The sequence below is a fragment of the Thermobia domestica genome, chromosome 8 (genome assembly GCF_964235325.1).
Source record: "Thermobia domestica chromosome 8, izTheDome1.hap1.1, whole genome shotgun sequence".
NCBI classification, from domain to species: domain Eukaryota; kingdom Metazoa; phylum Arthropoda; class Insecta; order Zygentoma; family Lepismatidae; genus Thermobia; species Thermobia domestica.
The window spans coordinates 149,074,778-149,098,790 of NC_137461.1; the positions used below are offsets into that span (position 1 = coordinate 149,074,778).

Here is a 24,013-nt window from a genome sequence, read left to right on the forward strand (position 1 = left end):
AGGGTGGTTTTAATAATATCATTTATACTACGAGGCCAATTCGTTGGATTGAAAACGAGGGGGAATACTATGAATTTCCTGTGTGAGTATTTTCCTGAATGCGAGTAATGTAAGTTCAATTACATTCTCACGTGAACACAGTTTTATTTTCCCACGTGGCCTATTACGAAGCATTATATATTGATAGTATTCATTTTCAAATTTTGCCGCCCTGAGCGGCGGCACGGCTCCACCCACCTCGCACCGGCTCTGTGTAGTGTTTGGTAAAATCAATGTGTGCTATAGTGAAATAATCCTTGTGGTTACATATTAATATAAAAATATAAGTAATAGTAAACCCATTCACATTGGGAATTTATAGTAATATGTTGTTCCAGTGTGAGGTGTGTATAATGCATATTTTGTCATATATCTATTGGAAATTATATATTTATTTACTGGAATTGATGGCCTTATGCTGTCTCTTTTCATCGAGTTGGTTAGTAGATTTGCCTACTTTGTATCCATGTCTGTTGTTTCAGTAATGAGTTCATGACGATTTTCCTCGTGCTTTTCTGTAAGCAGACTCACTTCCTATCCTAGGGTAATAGGAAGTGAAAAATATAGAATCCACTGGTAACGTACAAATAGGTACAGTAAGAATTAAGTATACACAGCTACTCTCATTAATGCATGAATTTGATACAAAGAGGAATTAATTTGGTTTCTTTTTATATTTTTCCCTAAATTGAATAACTGGACAATACCGTCTTACATAGGCATCTAACGTTAGCTCTCTGTAAAAGAAATATATAGATGTTATCAGTATCGGACTTTGAGGGCAGTGTAGATAATATACTGTATTTTTCTCATTATCTACGTGTGGTAATGCTTCTTGAAAGAAGTTGTAGGTGCAAGCTCCCGTCCTACTTTTCAAACTATCTTTGGCAATAAAATTCTGCCCTACCCTCCTCGGACCCCGTGTCGTCAATAGGCGACATGTGTATTATGTATACACTGTATACACTAAGACCCCATGTTACCTATAGGCAACATGCACTCAGCGGACAACTGTCAAAGATACGAAAAAAATAACTGAAAATTGGCCAACAGGGTATACAACTGAAGGTAATTATACGAAAAAAATTGCTGGGTCCGAAGAGGCTACACACTACAAAATTGACCCTCCACTCAAAGGGGTTTTCCATAATAGATGCAATTTTAAATTAAAATGGAAAAAACTAAATTCGATCATACTTCAAAGAAAAAAGGATTTCAATTAATTCTAGTTGTCATCAACTACGTGCAAGTTTTAATTGTTACTAGTTTGATTTATTGTTGTGTTTTATGTGTCAGGTATTATATTGGATTTTCTCCCTTTATGTTTGTTTGATTGTATATACATGCTACCTTGTGGGTAAAATGCATCGAGACACATTCATCCTTTTTTAAAATTGTTTTTCTGTCAGATAGGCGGACACAAAAACCAAACATGGTTAACATGTAAACTCTTTAAAAATTAATACTGAAACAAATTAAAGGTAACAGTTTCAGAAGAAAATTATATTTGATATTATTTTGGATAGTTTCCTCTAAATATCTAACATTTGTAATATTAGAAATGTGTACTTAAAATCTCAGTCTGTGTATATTTAATGTCTTAAATTTTACTTAAGCAGCCGATTTTCATCTAAGATAATTCAATCAACTTCCTTTAAAAAGTACAGGAAAATTAATCGTATTTCATATCTTTCTACAGATCCATATTTCTTCTTCCTACAATGACACCAGATGGTTATCGCGTGGTAATAATAACCTACACAGTTGATCCTACAAAATTTGACGAAAGCATAATGATCAAAAGACTTACTGCAGGGTTTGACTATATGTACAAAGAAGATAGTTTAAGGCGAGGAATTATTTGCATTTCAGATATGAAAGGATTTTCAGTTGGTCATTTGATGAAGATGCCAATAACAAGAGTTATAAAATACGTACAATGTGCATTGGTAGGTACGAATAATCATACATTTATAAACCAGGATTAAATTCATTTGGGTTATCACTAGTTGCGAGTAGAAGAAGCATAGGTGATTGTATTAGTTTCTTTCGATCCTTAGTTCGTATAATCTTGCTATTTCTCTTCGATGTGTGAATGACAATTATTTTGAAAATAACGGCTTTTTGTTCTAATGTGTCTGAACTCTCTTTTTAATTCTAAATTACCAATTTTAACATACACATGGGCTCTATTGTCAACATAATTAAACTACTGACATATTACTAACATTACATTGTAAGTCTCATTGTGGATCATCAATGTAATCTCTTGCGTTCCTAAGTATATCTCAGATGAGGCGCCTAGAATCAAACCCCACCAATTCCTGTTATACATTTTTGTAAAAGTCACAAAAACTGTCACAATCAAACCCTTCTAAATACAAACATATTTTTTTGCCAAACATGTCACTAATTGTGTTGAGTCACAGTGACAAAATAAAACACAATCCAATAATAACAATAAAAATATAAGGAAAAATAGTTGTAGGAAATTCGGATGTTTCGAGCTTTGATACTCAATGAAGGCTTTGGCTGGGTTTCATAGTGACAGGACTTGCTAGTATTGAAAATCACAACTAAATGTATCCTTTAGCTGCAAGGGAGTTTTAAAATTAAGTACGATTTAACAATATAAAGAGGGAAAACTTCTTTGATATCCTAATGACATTATAGGATATCAATAATAAAATGTTAAATTGAAACATTATTTATTGTGTTGTCAAAATTAGATTACGGGGTCATTTGCAATATCAAAACTATCTGGGGTTTGAGAAAACAATGTTGTTAAATGTTAGGAAGAGTGGCTTTCACTTTATTATCCTAAACGACATCAAGATTATTATCTTCCTCCTCGACTAAGTAGGAACTGACGATTTCTTTTGATTTTGCTTCAAAATGATTTGTGCGCATAGGTTGAATTTGAAATGCAGTTGCTTGGCTTCTTTTGAACCTTTCCTGCATCCATTTTCCATCTTTAACTGCTACTGTTACCTCTACCTTGTGAATTGTACTATGCTTACCAAGGATGCTCTGATATTGCTCTGGTCTCAGAATCGTGTCTTTCTGTCTCAAGTCTTTTTCTAATAACCCACAATAGATTATCATTCTGTGAAGTCACACAACTGAGCCGAGTACTCTCATTGGCTGCCTTTAATCTGGTGTATTTTGAAACCAAGCCATATTTTCAACTTTATTGTGTAGTAGAATGTGGCAGGTTTAGCTACAAAATAATGTTTTCTTTGAACTCAACATGTTTGAAACTATATGGTAGGATGTATAAGTCAATTTGTATGAAAAATTGATTTGGCGGGGTTTGATTATGGGCGCCTCGTATGACAGAAACATTTAAATTATACTGTTTTTTTATGTTGTAAATACTATAGTTCATAAACCACATACAAGAAGGTTAAATACTTTATATTCAGTTTATTACTCTATAATTAAAGCCAAATATGATTTGACCAACATGAAGGCTTCTTTTTTCTACTTTTATCTTCGTTCAAAACAATTGCTCCTTTTCAAAATCTTAAATAAAAACGTTAAGGGTTTTTGATGCATGTGATATTTTAAGTCACTTATATGTTCTTATTAATCAATGTGATATCAGGTTGCACATTTTGTTTGACTTCCGTATTGAGAAAGTTTGTACATTCATTCCTGCCTTTGGTTGTTTCTTTGAAGTTTAACGTTCTTTTCAACACGGAGGCTGGATGAGACGTGGGTCTAGAGTTTCACGTTTAACCTTAACCGCTGTAGTGTGTTCAAACTTCAAGGGTTTATTACGAGTACTTTTGCGCAAAGGATTTCGCATTCCATATGTTACCTGAGAGGGCTACATTCTTTCGTTTGAATTAAGACATTTTTCCTCATAACTTTTATTTATAAAATGCTATGTCTGCTCCTTTTTTCGGCTTAGCGACTAACTTAACTTTCAATCTACACTGATTTTTTTCATTTAAAGGATAATTCCTTATTTTGCTCTTCTGCATCAGTAACATTTAAAAACAAAACTGCGAATCATATTAAAAGAAATAAAATATATATTAATTTTGCAAAATAAGTAATAATGAATAAAATATACTCTGCATAGCAAAAACAGTTGTAATATATATATATATATATATATATATATATATATATATATATATATATGCATCAAGTTAAGGGGGACAACAAAGTTCTGTCGACATACACACACAATGAACTTGAAACTCAAAATAGTGATGACTTACCATATTATATATTAATTCTTTGATCTCAGGGCTTCGTGACTTCGGTCTTCTGTGGATCTTCAGTTTGCTGCTAGCTTTCTATCTACAGTTGTCTGGACCATAACTCTTTATTTGCTTAACAATAAATTTGGGATAATGACAACTCAATTGTTTACTTTACTTTAATAAGTTGGATATCTTACTGAAAATAAAATTTACAAGTATAAAGAAGTTATCATGATATTGAATATGTGTTTGTATTAGACTATTTTAGATAATCAGTTCTCTGTTAATTGCAAAATTGTTAATTCCTTTTTAATAATTTTACAAGTTTACCGAAAATATATTGCACCTAACCTAACCCACGAATGTAAATTGGCCTCTTACCTAACCCTAGAATGTAAATTTCCTTTTACCTAACCCAAAAATTTAAGTTGTTCTTTAACACAAAATAATTACATTGATTTTACAAAACAAAAGGAAGAAAATATCACTTTACTCAAATTATAAACAATTTTAAATTGAGGGTGTGTCATTTGGTCTATAGTTTCTTTCTTAGTGCGCACTTCACTCAAAATTCAGGTAATGAAATATCACTTTACCTTCTTGCTAAAAACTGTCCATTGAACGTCTTCCTTTACTCCAGGCAAATTAGCTTCGCTGTCTCTCTATGTGGAAAGTCTTTGTATTGCTTTTATCGTCCAGTTCACTGGAAAGTTCTCAGAGAGTTCAAAATTTCTGCGAAGTCCTCCGAGTTCTGAAACTTATACTCCATCCACTGAGTATTAATACCACAACCGATGTCACACGTTTGGAAAACTTTGATTAAAATATTTGACTTGGTATCGGGTCACCTGTTGTAAACTGGAATTGCTACTAAATATCCTTTACCACTCGAAAAATATACAACTCAAGCGGGATTCTTCGTATTGACCGCCTGTAGCTCCACTACAACTGTCTTCCAAAGCTCAGGGCGCTAAGATTTTTGATTATCGGGTTTTTACATCCCCTAAATTAAAGTCTGTAATCCTCGGCTCAACAATATTAATACCACTCAACTCAACTTCCTGTCCTCCAGCAGTCTTTTTCTTTTATTATTTCGCACTAATTACGTATACATTTTTGTTTCTTTTTCCTATTCGTTCTTTGCAATCACTGACGATTTTCTCTACGTTCTGACAGAACCCTTGTCTAACTTTACCAATAATGTTCTTTCATTTGCTTCACTGTTTTGTTTGCTTTCTTATTGGTTTCTTTCGTTTTCTTGACCACCCTCTCTTTTCTTTTATTGGTTTCTATCTTGTTTCTTTCCAAACACCTCCCTGTTTCTTTTTCTCTTTTTTATATCAAAGTCACCCTCTTTGGCCAAAGACCACCTGCTGAGGTTACACGAACTACAAATTTAAAATGAACATTCTCAAGTGATAAATGTGAATGGTTTACGAAATTATTTTCCAAATATAGATTTGAATATTTATTAATCTGGATTTATGAAATATTATATCTTTTGTAAAAATTTAATTTTTTCAGATGGTACTTGCTTACTAGAATACGAATATTTATATTCCTATCGAAATTTTGGCCTGATGTAATAATAAAAATAAAAGCGCTACTAAGAACTAGTTTTAATAATAACACAACTATTAGTATTAATAATTATTGTATAAAACTATACTCATTCTAACGATAGTGTTAATAATATTATTAATACTTGTTGGTTAAATATGACGAAACTTGCAATATATAAGCCATATATATAATAATCATATTCAAGGTATGGTTATAAAAGTGTAAATTTACATGAAATGGCTATACAATATTAAAATGACCCTCCTTTTCACAATTTTTTATTCTATTGCTACCTCTAGTACTACTACTACTATTATCATTAATATTACTACAACAACAACAATTACTACTACTACTACTACTACTACTACTGCTACGACTACTACTACTATTACTACTAATTCTCCCCCGGCAATGTTACCCATTTCTTTATATACTCTTAATAAGCGAAGTTTTGTTCCTTCTTCCTTTTCGTCTTTCTTTTTTAATAAAAGGAGGGGAAAAATGTATGTATGCAGAGCCAATCCATCTTGTTTATCTTTAATGAATGTAGTCAATTAACTTGTACAATTAAGCGTTTTACACAGTTTGATTGTGTCGATAATACTCTATTTTAACACAAGTCTGCAATATTTTATTTATTCATTTATCTAATATATAGGTCTTGTGCAGTTGTGTTTAAAAGTAAATCAATAAAAACATAATCCATTTGCAAGGAATACCCAGTAAATATCAAAAGTTAGTATCTAAATTCTTACCAGATATGATTAGAAGTAACGTGATTACAAGCTCCATTATTCCTACAGCATATGATTCCACTTGGCTGTACCTTCATGATTAGATTACTACTGGAATAACTTCTTCATTTACATCTAATTTTCATTTCGAGGAGTTTCCATGAGAGAACGAAAATTTGCAAATTACTAAGATAAAAGTCGTGATTATAAAGCAGATGCAACAGTATCTCTCATTAGAATTAGTCAATGTCTCTCACTGATATCTCGGCCTATGTGGTCTCGCGTTTCTCTAAAATTCTCAGAATGTAGAATGAGTTCCTTCATGCATAAGCAGTTAGCATACGCATCTTTGGAGTTGGAGCCACGAGTTCGATTCCCGCGGGAGCTCATGTAGTTTGTATCACATGTTCAACTCTAGGTCATAAAGCCTAACTGATGAAAGGGACACTAAACGGACACAAAACTAACTAACTAACCTTCTAACTAACTAACTCTATGGCGTATTGAAACCCGGAGGTTCAATTCCGCGTTCACAAGAACTCGCCACTGATTTCTATCCTCAGCTAACTGGATCCAGTTTCTACTTTGTATTACTATTTCTGCGAGATCCATCTTAATATTGTCCTCTCATCTGCGCCTAGGTCTTCCTAATGGTCGTTTTCAGATTGCTCTTCAAGTCAAGACTTTGAAAGCGTTTCTACTTTCTTCCATTCTAGCTACATGACCTGGCTACATGAGCCTCCTCGACTTGATGATCCTAACAATGTTGGGTAAACCGTATAAATTATGTAGTTCCTCGTTATGAAGTTAAATTAACACAAAAACAAATCACAATTAGAATGTGGCGTTGGATAGTATCATTGAAAATACATTCCTTTCTAGTAGTATGCTCCATTTAGTATTCCGTTTTCAAGAAATCCACACAAACAAATAAAATCGTGATCTCATAACAAAACCAGCACAACCTAAGATGGAAAGCTTAAGGGAAACTTCTTGCGAAATTTAAGAGTATCGTTATTTGAATTGTTATTGTAATTCGAACGCTTTCTTCTAAATTGAACACTGAACTATAATTTATCTTCTTGAAATATTGTAGCGACTATTTTTCTTCATAGTACTATTGTATGACCAGCGAACGAGTGCGAGCGGCCGGTTTTGGAACTAAAATACAAGCAACAGTGTTTCTAACCGAATTACTTGTAATTAATCTATCACTGTTCTTTTTGTCCTATTCGTAATAAACCACTTCACGCATGTGTTCAAGTGAAGACAAACAGTTTCAAAAGTTATTGAAGTTATTTTCAGAACATTTTAAGTAACAAGAAAAAAAGAAAAAATACATACATCCTCCATATTAACTTGCAAATAAACTAACCTCGGTATTGTAGAAAGGATCAGATACTCTCTGTGGCAAAGAAAAAAAAAGATTTCTTACACTAAAATTTTCAATAGTCAAAGAAACCGAATTGAAATTGGTCGATTCGACTCGTTTCGAAGTTTTTGACGAGAGGATATGCAGGATGTATACTCATTATTTTCTGGTGATTGTCTCTCGTATTTTTAAGTCTATAAAATATGCATAGGGGCAAATTCAAGATAAGCTCGGGGAAAATATCATCGGAGGAAACAAATTGTAGAGTACTCACAAGAAACACTAGTCTTTCGATAGACATACGATCTTCCGTTTTCAAAAATGTAGGGAATGCTTATCCATGTGTACGTTCCTTCTTTCATAAATATGAAGTGAGACGTGAATTTAGTAGAGGCGAGAAAATTCTCGAGTCTTGTAGGCATAACTAGTTCACCCAAATGTTACATCTTAATTTCAAACACTGTTTAGTATTATATGATTAAATTTATATATGTCATATGCAATTTGATAAGGTAATAGTATGAACACAAGAAAGAACATTTATCAACGTTTAAAGATACGCAAGTCATTACACAATTTACTTCAATAATAAATATGATTTAAATGTCGTTATATCAATCTTTCGTGGACTCGTCGTAACCTGGAAGAATTCTAATAAATAATACATGAAACTAAGACGGAAATGAGGACACATTTTGCACATAAATTTACAAAACAAGACGAGAAAATTTACGACACGAGACGAGAAAACCTGAATTCTCATCTGGTCTTGAGGGCAACGCTATGAGCAAGCGAGTTAGAAATCAAATATGCACGATCATGATTCCTTTAAGCTGCACTAAGCTGCAAATATACACAATGTCGCATTGATGGTGAAGGGAGAGCGATTAAAGTTGATAATTTAAAGTTCCTCATAACTCCAGTGAAATTCAGAAAAAATCCTGAATTACGAAAAAAGGAAACATACAAAATACATTTTCAGGGTAGCTATTACATCCATTACGTTATTATAAGATTAATGCTACTTCTGAAACTGATTAGAGTGAATATGTATTTGAATAACTAAACCACTTTCATAAGTTTTTCAAAGTATCAAGTAGTTGTCTTCCACTGTTGTTATCTCATTGCTATAGATAGCAGTGATGAAGTAATTAGTCGAAAATCACGCGCCCACTTCTTACATCAATTCATTTGAAGAAGATGAGTTCCAATATTAGGTACCTAAGTTCAGTATATATATATATATATATATATATATATATATATATATATATATATATATGTATGTATGTATGTATGTATATAAACACCAGCTCTTGCAACCATGCTTAGCACATTTTAATATTTACACTTGAAATAAAAATACAACTGGATAAAGACGATTGCCTTTGTCTTTGAATTTCATATGTGAATAACAATATATGGCTTTTCAGATGGCGGATGGGGAGGGATTAAACAAGATCGTACGTCTGATATGATTTAACTATAGGCAACTTGTACCTACAGGCTAAACTCAGTCTTCTGAAGTCAAACGACAGATGCCATTAAGATCCTCAAGAGATTAACATATCAGCATTATTATATACTACAGACACAAAGATACCACTAGACTCCCAAATTTTAAAATTATATTGTGAAAGCTGTTAGTAGATTTAATTCTTTGTCACATGATAGCTAGAAAGTGAGAGAAATTCAGAGGGAGTCCACGGGAAATTTCTTTCGTCATAAATAAAAGTTGAGAATTTATTATGTACTGAAGCAATTATACTTATGCTTACACTACCCATACGCTGATGTTTTATCAATACTTTTATTCGAACTCCACCAAAGGGCTGGATTTCTATAATGATCCTTAAAGAAGGACGCACGGAATCAAATTTTACAAATCAATCCCGAAAGGCAAGCTATCCAATCCCATAAATCTTTAGAAAATGAAGGAAACATTTCTTCGTCTCTTTCCCCCCAAAGGATTCACTTCTCTTAAAAGAAATGAAATTTCTTTATTTTAACGTCCCATGATTATGTTGTACATGCTAGGACACAAGTGATTAATGAAAGTGAAGGATTGTAAAATTAAATTTTGGTCTCTCACTGGGAATCAAACCCAGAACCACGTACAGTAAAAACACACGCACTAGCCAATAGACCAACGGAGAGGACTTTCAACATATCGGAATTCCTCTCTGGTCAAAACTCGAGAAAATAATTTACTTGTCAACCGATAAACATACACATAAAACAAACACAAGCATCGTGAGCCTTAACATTAACTTGATTTAAACTTACAAAGTATTTCGCAAATCTCTAAGCTATCAACCTTTAATTAACTATTTAGTCCTTGACATTGTCATTCCTGTGTTTTACAGTTGCTCCTGTTTTATAATGAAATACAATAAAGCATAATCAATTTTTATACAATCTGCTTAATACACGGTAGAAGCTCACTGAATTGTCAATTTTGCTATGTTGTTCTTAGTCATATATCCAGTCATATATCACTATTCACAATACATCTACATTACTGCAGGAATGGTTCACTACAACTATATAACTTATGGCTATCCTGGCCAGGTAATAACAGTGGAATAAAGACACGGTGGCGTATTTGTTAAAGTATCAAGATACCAACAAAGCAGCGCGGTCTTGATTATTTTCGCTCGCACGTGGGAGCGGGAATTATTTTCTTATTCTAACCTTGTTACAGTATCGTACCCTGCCATGTCTGGTTATAAACGCATACTGAGCAAAGGGAAGTGACTCAAGCACATACGTACAGTTAACCATGTTTCATATTCCCGGTTACATTGGTTACACATGGGTTGAGTAAATTAAAACTTTGTCCACTGTGCTAATCTCATCCTCATAGAGTTTGAAATGACAAGCGATGGATATAGGTGGAGGTAGAGATGAGATCTCCTACTAGAGAAGACAAGGAATCAGAAGAGGCTGCTAGCTTCCCAAATAGGCCAATGACTAACGTTGCTCATTACGGTGTCAAATGGAACAAAGAGAAATGTTATTGTAGCCACATCTCTGGGCGGAGAAAAATTAGCACCTCTCAAATGGGAATATCTGCCTTTTGTGTATGGACCACTTCACAAATTGATACCAGTAATGGGCTGTGCACCTCTTCCATGAGATAAGGTGTGCAGCAACGGGAGCCTGTCGTCCCTACCAGGGGGATAGTTCGTGATACCCAAAAATTGGCGAGTGAGATGTATCTGTGAGTGCAAGAGACGGTTGTGTGGTCGTTTACGAAGTACCTCTTTGCTCTAGTTGGAAGTAGGTAGGAAGGGCTATCATTCGAGATCCAGGGTTATCCTATGGTTCTCGCTTTGAGCTATACTCTGCTTGACTGTGGTAATACTGTCGGATTCGGTAACTTCGAACTGTAGTCACCAAAGGGAGTGAGAGATTGCCTTTAACTTTGCCTTTATTGCTCATTAGGGTAGGATCCCACTTGCTCGGAGAGCTATTTCAGTTGGCAAGACAATCGTAATTAAGTCAATATACTGATTTGAAGTTTTTTTCTGAAGTGTCTTCATAAAACAAGGCATTTCAAAGTTTAATTTACGCTAGGCTATCCTAGTGCAGCATATAGACAAGATTATATTGTGCAATAATCACATCATGAATAAAAGTAATGAATATTCTCTTAAATCTGATTTAAACTACTCGATGACCAAAACAGTATGTTTATTGTAAACTCTACACAGTCACACAAGAAAATAAAAGATCTATGCCCAGTATATGGATATTTTGTGACAAGGATCCAAATTTTGAAACCTCAGGACGACCTAATGTGTAAATTTTTATCATGGGCACAGAATTTTGGATAGGAAAGCTACTCGTAACACAGCGAAATTTAAAAAAAGTTCTGTGCAGTGAACCCCATGGTCAAAATTCGATATATTGTTTTTACACAGAATCCAAGTTTCGAAACTCCAGGACAAATAATTTGAGCAATTTCATCAACTTTCCAAATTTTGATTGAGGACTTTCGCTCCCTTAAACCTTTTTCCGTAGAAAATTAAAAAATACGTATTCGCATATTTCATGTGTAGGTAGCTGGAAAGTGGGCCTATTTATGTGTAGACGCATTACAATTTGGAAACTACCTTCCAAATTTCTTCAAAATCGACTTGGATCACTAACTAGTTAGGTACTAGATGTGGTACACGTGGATAAGCATGTGTTATATATCGTTGGAAAGATGACACCGAGTACACCACACATGTGAAATATCTTGCTTGAATGGGACCTGTAGGAGACGTCGCGACCATTTGAAGATCAGAACAAGGCACGCTCCGAAAGAGCAGAAAACATGGACAAAAGAGGAAGCTATGATGTAATTGGTTTGAGATGTGGTATATATAGGTTTAAAAGGTAGCTGAATTATTTCCTCTAAAGTCGCAATCACACTTAATTGTTCGCATACTTCCACAAAACATAGAAACACCAAATTTCGCATACATGTTCATCATGTGATGTGAGTAACGGGAAAATTCAGATATCTTGAAAAAGGCAACATTTTCTATGTAAATGAAGTGTCGAAATTTTTCGTCGTTTCGAAATGCTGGGTTTTATAGTAGTTGCACACATCATAGAAACGTCATATTTTGTCAGGCAGTGAAGCTAGGAACATAGTTTGTGCTAGAAGAAACAGAGAATTAAAATTCGCTTTCGTTTGGAGGCACAAATCAAGAAAATGTGAAATTTTTAATGGCTGTTGCTAGAATTTCAAAATTTCGGGCGCATGTTTATTCTGACGCGTAGTCTCCGAATGCGTGCTTAAACTTGAAAGAAATATTCATCTTTGGTGTAAGAAAGTGCTAGGAGTGTTTCATGGGTGCGTCTAATTCTAGACAACTTGTAGATATGGTGCAAACACGAAATTGCGTTCAAATGTGTAGATTGCAGCATAAGTAAGGGGAAAAATCGGACATTTTGGAAAAGTCGCCATCTTCTATACAATATGGCGGCTCAGAAATTTGTAACCATGAAAATTGTAAGTTGTGATCAAGGTAGGTAAGTCAGGTTTTGCTATATTATTAAAGATGATGTGTAGTTAATGTGAAGAAAGAAATCATTTTAGAAGTCGCCATCTTGAAAGCAAAATTGCCATATTTTTGAATTGCCTTCATTTGGCCTGTTATGTGGTATGTTGACGGTAATATAACAAACATAAATCAACGTAGTAAGTTGGCCCTGAGGTAAAGCGTCTGCTTTCTAAGTAGCAGGTCTGGGTTCGGTTCTCACGCAAACCTTGTTCTATCTTGCGTTTTTTTCTTATTACCGTTGCTTCTTTTTAGCAAAATAGTTTCTGTTGGTATTGCGTGAACAAAATATTTTCGTTATTACAGACAGACGAAAAGGACATATTTATACGGTAACTGTTGAGATGGTCTCGAAATTAGGCAGTATGTTCGTGTGAAGCTTCGAGACGATACTCAAGTATTTAGAAACAAACATATGTAGCTTTGGAGATGGGGCATCACCAGTATTTCTTTCAGAAACAATATTCCGGGAGATCACAGTTATTATTCCCACGGGCACTGCTGATAATATTCTATTTTCCTAAGAGTCTCTAAGAGTCCCAAGGAGACAGTGTACCCCCCAAAAAACATTTTGGAAAAAACATTGAACATCATTTCCACGATATAGTATCCCGACGAGACAAAAATGCATTTTGTCTCGCGAGAATAGTGTGTGATTCAAACCGGAAATGATTGCAAACAATCTCCCTTTTATTCTCCGCGTTTAGATACATGCGTATACCAAGTTTGAAGTCTATACCACAACTGAAAAAGTATAAGATTATAAATTTTAAGGAAACACACACACACGCATATATATATATATATATATATATATATATATATATATATATATATATATATATATATATATATATATATATACGCACCTTTTGGCAATTGTCTCGTCGGCAGCGTATATATTTGTAATATATAAGATATGTGGAAAAGTGACTCTTTCGGTTCAGTAGTGTGTGCAGGAACGATTGGAATGAAATGCAATGTATAATAGACTCAAGCTTATAAGCAAACAATATATGCTATAAAAATAAACTTTCGAAGAATGAAAAAGTCAGAAAAAGAATTCTCCTGTCCAGTAGGCTCACGTGATTCCCCTACACTACTGAATTTCTTAGATTTTCGACTTCCTACTTACTGCTCACATAGTACTGGTACGTAGCGGGCCGGCATCTGTGGAATTACACCTCTTAAATGGGAATAGTAATCGGGTTATATATGCGTTTTTTGGTATCATTAAGGAAATGATGTCTTGTTAGTTGATTGTAATAAGAAATGACAAAGACACCATTCTAATACACTGTTATAATACAATGCAAGAAGTGTTGTTTAAATTTTCTATAAACAAATTTTTATAAAGCCACCAATAATATTCATATTCTAAATTACCTAGCAAATAATCGTCTTCATTGAAAATATAAGAATAAAGATATAGGAAGACTGTATGTAATTGCCCAGTATATATGAAACATTTCAAAAAGTCTTGCTGCCCAATAAGTGTATTTGTGCCAAAGGACACCGTTATAATACACTGTACTACATTACAGTGCAAAAACTAGTGTTCAATCAAATGCTATAAAGTAATGTTTAAAAAGCCTTAACAAAATTCATATTTGTAAATTACCTACAAATTGTAGTCTTCATTGAAAATAAAAGACGAGAGATACAGAAAGACTTCAAGAAATTGTCCAGTAAATATGAAACTTTTCAAAAAGTCTTGCTGCAGGTAATATGTACTACTATTCCGAAGGCTTCCATTATAAGGGACTTTTCTGCATTACAGTGCAAAAGTAGTGTTCTCTCAAAAGCTACGAACAAATGTTTAAAAAGCCTCCAACAATATTCACATTAGTAAATCACCTACAAATTGTAGTCTTCATTGAAAATACAAGAATAAATATACAGGGAGACTGCAAAAATTTGTGCAGTATATATGAAACTTTTCAAGAAGTCTTGCTGCAGGTAATATGTACAATTATGCTCAAGATTTCCATTATAGTTTACTGTATTACATTAGAGTACAAAAGTAGTGTTCTCTCAAATGCTATGAAAAAGTATTTTTAAAAAATCCAATAATATTCATATTTGTAAATTACCTAGTAAATTGTAGTCTTCATTGTAAATACAAGAATAAATATGCAGAAAGCCTGAAATATTTTCCCACTCTTAAATCACAGATATGAATTACTTTTCCTGCAGGTAATATGTACAATTAACAACAACGACACTATTATAATACATTGTACTAAATTACACTTCGAAACATAATATTAACAAAATGCTACGAATAAATGTTTAAAAGGCTGCAAAAATTTACATTTGGAAACAGTGAGTGTTTCCGGAAAATGCAAGGTTTAATAGGTAGGCTATTGCAAGACAGTGTCTCCTATTAATGTTTCAGAAAATAAATTCTGTTATTGTCTCTAATATGTATAGATGTGCGCAAAGTGTACGGAATAAGCCATGTACTGGATGGTAGTACATGATTGCCAGAGTAGAAGTAGTAATAGAGTTCTTTCTAATAAATTTTGTGTTTGCTGTTCAAAGTTAAATGGAAGAAATAATACCGGTTGAATTGAAGCATGTGTTGGTGACAGGTGTCTGCTGTAAATGGAAGTGAATTCTTCAAGGAATAGTTTTCTAGAAGTTGACATATCATGGCAAAGCCATGACCGCGGACTGGAGGCGGAACCCCCGGCGAGTTTTAGCGAGTATGAATCTGACATCAAATGTTTACAAATCAAAATGACGGGTCCAAATTACAGAAAAACAAGTTATGGATTTAAAATTGGGTATATAAGGATATTGGATGTCGCTATGTATGAATCGGATACCAAAGGTGTGAAATTCAAAATGGTAGGTCCAAGATGGCGGACAAAATACAAAACACTGCTTTGCAACTGAAACATTGCAATAGCATTCAAAAGATGCGCGTTTGGAGCACTTCGACAACTGTCTTTCTGATATTACATTATGCCATTTACGCTTGTAGCCTCTAGGTATAAACTGCTGTGGGTAACATGCATGTAAGAGGATGAGGAAAAGAGTATACAATGACTAATGATAATGGTAGAGGTCAAAGAAACACAGGCTTCTATGACAAAATACATAAGAACATTAATGCAGGGTTCTTTCTGTTTGCAATTAAGGCAAATGGGCTCGTCGAAAGAAAAATTAGTCTCCTTGAAAAATGGAAATGGAACGTATAGTACATCAAAACCTGCTTTGTGTCAGGCGTATCTAAACAAGAGGCGGTAAAGTGGCCACTGAAATCGATTCAAAATGAAGGTATGAATTTTCAAGACATTTTCACGCATGTGCAACAGTGCTTTGTTTCCTGTAAGGAAGGTATCTTCAGTGAACCGTTTCAGAAAATCTTTCCACTAAGGGAAGCAAAACATATCCAATGGTTGCATGAAAGCAGTGGAACTTGTTGGAAGGATTTTTAATGTAACCACAACGCTGTCATCTTGGCAGAGTGTCTCTGACGATTGAGCATTCCAGGTATCGGCAATAAGAACGGCCTTCTTTGCTGGAAACTTCTCTACTTTAGGTTTGAACTCATTACGGAAGAAATCGCCAATCTGTTCTTTATTTGACATCCGGGATTGCGAGCATCGAATGACAAGATTCTGGCCATTGGGAAATATTAGGGGAAACTTACTCCAACCTCTAGCAAGCAAAAAAACATTGGAGACAACAACTTCCCCTCCATATACAGAACATGTTGTATGGTGTACGAATGTGTGCGAGTATTTAACTGTGTAACTACTGCTATTTTTCACCTGTGAGTGATAATGTGCAGTTCCATAGTAAACACGGATTGGTCGGTATTCAAAATCTAATTTGAACCAAAGTTTTGGTAAATGGTTTCCACAAATCGAGATGAAATTCGATTTCCTGATCTTCTGTATCGAGTGACTTTCTTGTAGATGTAAAACAGAGATTCTTCTGGATGACAAATGAAATCATTTCATAAATGTTTGAATCCAAATATGTGAAGCTTTAAATCAAGTCAGACAAATAAGCTTGGCCTAATAAAGGGCCCACCGTCGATTCGTTTGTTCGTGAACTGATATCCCTCGCTCTCGTGCTAGAATGAACTGTTGCAAACAGTATTTGGTCAATAAAGAATACTTTTCACACTGTGTTAACTGTTGGTGAACATAGTTTTGACATATACGTAAATACTTGCGACTCTTTTTCGGAAACTGTGCCCTGATGGTAGAGAACGACCACTGCGTGTAGTCCTTCTGCTTTTGTACGACACGTTGTGCAGAGACCAAAGATACGAAAGCAGTTGCACAAGCCTCCGGTTGTTCTGAAGCATCTATGTAATCATAAGTTACATCAATGTTCTGAGTATCGAAAGCATCATCACAGTATATTTCGTCAATCATTTTTTAATCGAATTGATCCTTGTTGTACATCGAATTAACCATAGAAACTATTCTCTCAACTGCCTGTTTCCGAGATGGATTTCCTTCAACAGTGGAGAAAGTTTCAAGCTTCTCCTTTAAAAGCTGAAACACTTCAAAAAACAAATCGCGAACCTGTAATTTTACACTTAAGCGGAATGGAACAAAAATATAGTAAATGCAGGACAATGTCCTGTATACACCTACTTCTACAGGAAATTATGCACGAAAACTGAAATTATATACCAAATTAAAAAGAGAATGACAGAAACTGTACACATATTCACATCTTAGTAACGTGTGCAAATTATAACATGTTTAATAAATATTGTATAGACCCTATAAATGGTGAAACACGCCTTGCTGTTCACATCTCCAACTCTCTCGTAGATTATTCGAATGAAAAAATACGATTGAACAATTTATCACAGTTTCGAGTATTGTAATAATAACCTGAATAGTTGCTCTGCAAATGACAAACTGATTCACTTTCTCATTGCAGCCTCTGCCACGTCCTCTACAAGTACTCTTACAACTATGTTTCAATAGTAAAGTACAAAGTTATCAAAGCATTCATGTTATATGTATGCAACTCTACCCAATGTGAAGCTCTCTACGCATCATACCAATTGATAATAACAGGAGTGTATGTTTCTCGTACACAAAATGAAACGGGGTTATTGAACCTCTGTCAAATATGAAAGATATCACCTGAAGAGAATGCAGATTATAAGACTGATTTGTTTCTGTTTACAAGAAACGTATTATGACTTTTCCTTTTCTCCTTTGCAATTACAGCCACTAGCAGAGGTATCATTCTAAACGAGGATACCCTCACTTTCATGCAAAGTTTAATTCTCGCCCGCATGAACACTACTTGACCCTCACCTTCAGATTCATTAAGACTGCTTGGCCTCTCCTTCACAAAGATTACATGGCTCTCACTCAAGCTCACCTTCACGTAAAGCATTTGACCCACACTCCCGCTCACCCTGACGACAACCACTTGGCCTCATACTCATACATTCTCACGCTCACGAAAACAAAATGATTCCATTCTCACTCCCCTCACTACAACAGAATTTATTTGACCATCACTCACATTCACATTAATATGGGTGAGGTGAATGAGTTTTCGGAAAGCCCTCATGAGTAGGGATGATATCGAGACGAGTCTCTGCTCTGCCTGCGTCTCGTCTGGATTTGGAATAATACATCTCGATCTCGAATTTGAGGTGAGATCGAGACCAGTTTCGGTGTCGGTACCATCTCTACTCATGATAGTTGACATTTATCTCATAAGTGTCCCTTTCATAATGTGATAGCGGAAAGACAGTTATGGAAGCATAACGATATTCTAAACTCCAATGCGTAATTTTCAGTGTCATTGTTCGCATCTTCAGATGATGTCTTCAAATAGTCGCAACGTACCCTACAGGTGCCATTCAAGCGAGATGTTACAGATATAAGGTGTACTCGGTATGGATTTTCCAACTATATATAACACAAGCCGATAGCTGTGTATCTCTTCGGGCGCGAGGAACGAGTTGGTAGTAAAAATATTTATTGTCTATGATTGCAATCTGTTCGTATCCCTAAACTTTCACGCGCGCTACAAACACTTCCCTGCATTCCGTACATCATTCGTTTTGCATTTTGTCCGTCATCTTGGATCCGCCAAATTGAATTTTACGGCTTTGGTATCTGATTCATACATAGCGACGTAGGATATCTTTAAATAACCAATTTCAGATCCATAGCTTGCTTTTTTGTAAATTTTATCCGACATGTTGGATCCGCCTTTTTGATTTGTAAACATTTGACGTCAATCTTATATTCAGCTGCCTTTCAAACCTATATATACCACATCTCAAACCAATTACGGGGCCGCGGTGGCTCACTGGTAGAGCGTTCACCTCTGGTGAATGGGGTCCCGGGTTCGATCCCAGCCCCCGCCAAGTGAACTTTGTGGTGGACAAACACCGTGTGCGTGGGTTTTCTCGGGGTTCTCCGGTTTCCTCCCACTTTCTTCATTCCACCATTTAATTCATTACTCATCATCAGCGTCTCCTTTAGCCTCACCGGCATAAGCGTGGGACGTAAAACTCAAAGATTTCATTTCATTTTTTCTAAACAATTACATCATAGCTTCCTATTTTGTCCATGTTTTCTGGTGTTTCGGAGCGTGCCTTGTTCTGATTTCAAAATAGTCGCCACGTCTCTTACGGGGCTCATTCAAGCGAAATATTTCACATGTGTGGTGTACTTAGTGTCACTTTTCCAACGATATATAACACATGCAGATCTCCGCATACCACTTATAGTACCTCCCTAGTAAGAAAATGTTCCTTCTAAGAAATCATTGGTTACAGAACATAAGTTACTGAAAATGATGGAAAGTAAAACGTGGAAACAGGTTGATACAGTAGAGGGTAGAAAAATGTACCGAAAATTAAACACCGTTTTGCTAAGGAAAACAGATAGAGCAAGGGAAGAGTTCTGCGAAAGAAATTTCGAAACAACAAAAATCAGAAAAAGTTGGTAAATACAAGGAAGAGTACACGGAGGTGGCACCTATGGAACTTCGGAAGAAATAAAGGAGTATTGCGAATGTAGTAGAAGATAAAAATGAGAATGTAGTTAGCTAGAAGAGTGATGTTTCAGCGAGTTGGAAAGAATACATTAAGGACCTATATGAGAGAATGAATATACCACGTGGCCTAGATGTTGAAATACAAAATAAAGTACCCGAGAACGATAACGTTTAGCATTTCTAGGGATGAGTTTGAAAAAAATCTATATCCGAAATTAAGAATGAAAAGGCAACCATTGCAGATAATACATCAATCAAATTCATTACGAGTACTGGAGACAAGGACAAGAAGGAATTTTTCCGACTGTGGAATGAAATATATGAAAGAGAAGAATTGTCAAAGAATTTCCTGAAGATATTCATGATGCCGATTGACAAGAAATCGAACCCAAAGAGATGATAGGATTATAGAATTATTAGTCTCATATCTTATGCAGCAAAAGTTTTGCTTTAATTTTGAACAAAAGGTTGCATGTATGGAAGAACGAATGAAGAAGTTGAGAAGGAAAAGTTCGGGTTCAGGAGAGGTAAAGGCATAAGAGATGCAATTGGATTATTAAGCGGTCTGTTAAAGGTTTATAGAAAAAGGGGAAAAGGTGTATATGGTATTTGTTTATCTACAAGTAGGAAAGGCTTTTGAGCGTGTGAATTAGGAGTTGTTATTCGAAGATCTAAAGAAGATTTGGTTGGAATAGAAAGACCGATGACTGATAAGAAACTTATATATGAACGAACTACTAAGTGATACAACAGGAAAGGAAATGAGAGAAGGGAGTGCAATTGGAAGGGAGTTCGAAGAGAAAATTTAGTTTGTGAGCCATAGAAAACTCCGCTCTTGTAGTTGGGTGATCAACTTCGAATTTTGCGTCCTGTTCAGCATTTAGGTTACATTTAGATCTACAGTTTAACATGAGAATCTGAATCACATGAGCTGCCACATTGAACCGAATCTAAGCCTTCCTTCTGAATACAGGTACACTAACCATATTGCCAGGAGGGAGTTCTGTGTTCTTGTAGGGGAAAATACATATCTATAGTTAGGATTTTTTAAAATTGAAGATGTAAAATTTGGTATATAAATTATTCACTGAAATGTTTGTAAAAGGATAAAGGGGCGCTTTTCAATATTCAATTTTCTGATTATATATTCATTCATCGTTATTCTCTCCGTGTGAATAACAAACACTCCTGCTGGTTAGTTTGTATTTTTCAAGGGCTCAAGGGAAGACAATGGTGTGCCACGTGTTTTAACTTTCAACATTTCTTCGCAACGTAATGCCAAACACCAAATAAGTTTTCACCACCATTTTCAGTTACATTTCCGAAATTAAAGTCCTACATACTGTTCTATAGTCTGACATTAACACATTCCACTTAGTAAGTAAATTTCACTGGAAGTGGCGCTTATCATTGTCTTCCAACGACCCGCTCACACTGTACCAAACATAGCAAACTTTCATTTAAAAAATATTCACTAAACTTCATATGCAAGTGTTTGTATTTTGTATCCAATAGAAAATAATAATAATTTTCTATTCGATACAAAATACAAACATTACATTATTGCTGTGACGTATGTTATACGTATTTTAAATTCACCAGAACGAAACACTATTCTGTAACTCATGCATTTGATAGTTGCAAACATTAGATAATAAGATTTGGTTCTACTTTAATGTAGGTTGGATATCCTGAGAGATTCAAATATTTCATTGCTTTCAACTTAAATCCTTTTGCTCTGAAGTTGGTGAAACTATTTGAGATGTTTCTCCCGGAAGTACACAAGAAAAGGGTGAGTTGTGTTATATTGATCTTTCATTTTGCATATAATCCTATTTTGTATGTAGCATTAAACTATTAATTACAGTGTGGTAACTGAGTAGGAAAATACACCATTTCATTTTATTTTGTAAAATAGAGATGAACTAAGTTACGAAACAGTAATAAGAGTTAACCAGTTGAGAATGCTCCAAGAGCATTATGAGAACGAACTTAAAAGGAATTATTTTTTCTTATTAACTTCTATAACCTTTATACCAATTGTTCTATGTACTTTATTATTATACTCATTAAACAATTCTTGTAATATATCTATCCATTTATAATTTCCTTCAGTTTTATTTTTTTCCACATGTATTGTTTAAGAGTTCTGTAAAAACAATATGTTGTTTTACGAAGACAAACATTACAAATGGATCTGGCAGATATGAAAAATATTGCAAAGTAAAAGAATAATTACAAATATATATTACGTTGCATTGGTATTTTTCACTATGTGCATATTATGTTTCGTTGAAAACAAAGAAACGTCCTAAAACTGTAAAATCAATAACATTTAAAAAAAAATTGGCCATGTTTAACCCGTTTACGATCCTAGCCTTTTGAGGTAAATTTTAGACCTTCAGTTAAGCAGGTACTGATTCCTTGCTATTTATTGTAGGATCATTGTTCATACCTCATTTCTTTTACAATAGACCAACCGTTCCAATGGCACCACTCACTTATCGGTATCATACACCTGAAACGGAAAAACCGGGAGCTTTTTCGATTTTTTTTCAAAAATGTTGAGCCTTCCTGGCCCTGGTCTGGGTGAACATAATGATTTCAAAATCACGGGACAAACACGTAGTTCTATCCACAATACGTGTACAAACTTTCTATGTAATATCTTGAAAAGTAGAGGCGGAAAAAGTTTTTGGAAATCTCAAGATGACCAACCCTTTTTACGCATATATTTATATGTTTATGTGACGTGATGTAAAAATTTCCCAAACAAGACTATTTGCCCCTGAATCATAGTTTGTACCTCATTCTCTTAAGAATGAAGCAGCCGTTCAAAGGTATCACTCACATGTCCATGTCATACACCAGAAACGGGAAATTAGGGAAAATCCGGGAAATATTCCGAAATAATCCCTTTTTCCAAAAGTTTGAGCCATTCGGATCCGGGCCTGGGTTAAAGTAGAGATCTCAAAGAAAAGTGAGAAGTACTTAGTCGTGCATAATACATTGCCTGTACAAAATCTCAGTCTGATATCTTGAAAACTAAGGGCGGGAAAATGTTTTGAAATCTAGCACAAGGTCAGAATTATGTACATATATACATATAGATTTATATACGTGGCATAATGTAAAAATGCACTGCGTCATTATTATTTGTCGTAGGAACCATGGTTCATACCTCTTTCCCTTCATAATAAAGCAATCTTTTAAAGGATGCTACTTGCATGACCATATCATTTACCAGAAATGGAAAATTAGGGAAAATCCGCGATTTTTTCCGAAAAAATCCCCTTTTTGAAAGCTTTGAGCCTCTCGGGCCCGAGCCAGGGTTGATGTAGAGATCTTGAAAAATAGTGAATAGTTAGAGGTATATACAATGAGTATACAAAATTTCAATATTATGTCTTGATAGCTAAAGGCGGGAAAAATGTGTTGTCACGCACCCCCGCTCCCCGGTTCCCTTAGATGCCACCAAGTTCATCATCTGGTTCCAAGACGTATCTGAGGTGTTCTTTGGTACAGGACCTAAATAAACGGTTACAGGAAACACTGCAATATACTACGAAAATGTACCATGAATCGTTAAAGAGTTAACACCCAAACAGATTTAGATGGTTAATTTTATAATCAACATGTAAAACAACTGTCTCAAAATATAAAATTAATCATTATAATGTTCAAAATCGAGGGCTCAAAATCGTAAAATTAGCAAAATATCATCTCTCTATGACTTACGGTTCCGAGAAATCCGAACCTTTTTAGCCAATAACGGCGAACAGTCGCCAGTTGGTCATCCTACTCTTTGATACTAAAATATTCACCATCCTCTTAGGTATTGATCAACACCAATATCGTCTATTTATGACTTACTGTTTCCAAGATATGGTTCATTAAATCTCCCGAGATCCGAATTTTTCGGTCAATATCTCGTGAAGGGTCAGAGTGATGTGAAAAATTTCATCACGTTCTCAGATAGTTTTTCATGCTCTATCGAATGGAGAGCTCAAAATGGTAAAA

General features: G+C 34.8%; 1 protein-coding gene across 1 annotated transcript in view; it reads left to right on the forward strand.

Moving 5' to 3' along the window:
* The first annotated feature begins 1,744 nt into the window (after nt 1-1,744).
* The window catches only part of LOC145691856 (uncharacterized), a 34,562-nt gene continuing 12,293 nt past the window's right edge, over nt 1,745-24,013 (forward strand). The window contains exons 1-2 of the mRNA XM_081767168.1: nt 1,745-1,988; nt 21,675-21,785. Of these exons, the coding sequence (XP_081623294.1) occupies nt 1,761-1,988; nt 21,675-21,785 (339 nt within the window). The 5' untranslated portion in view covers nt 1,745-1,760. The remainder of the gene's footprint in view (nt 1,989-21,674; nt 21,786-24,013) is intronic.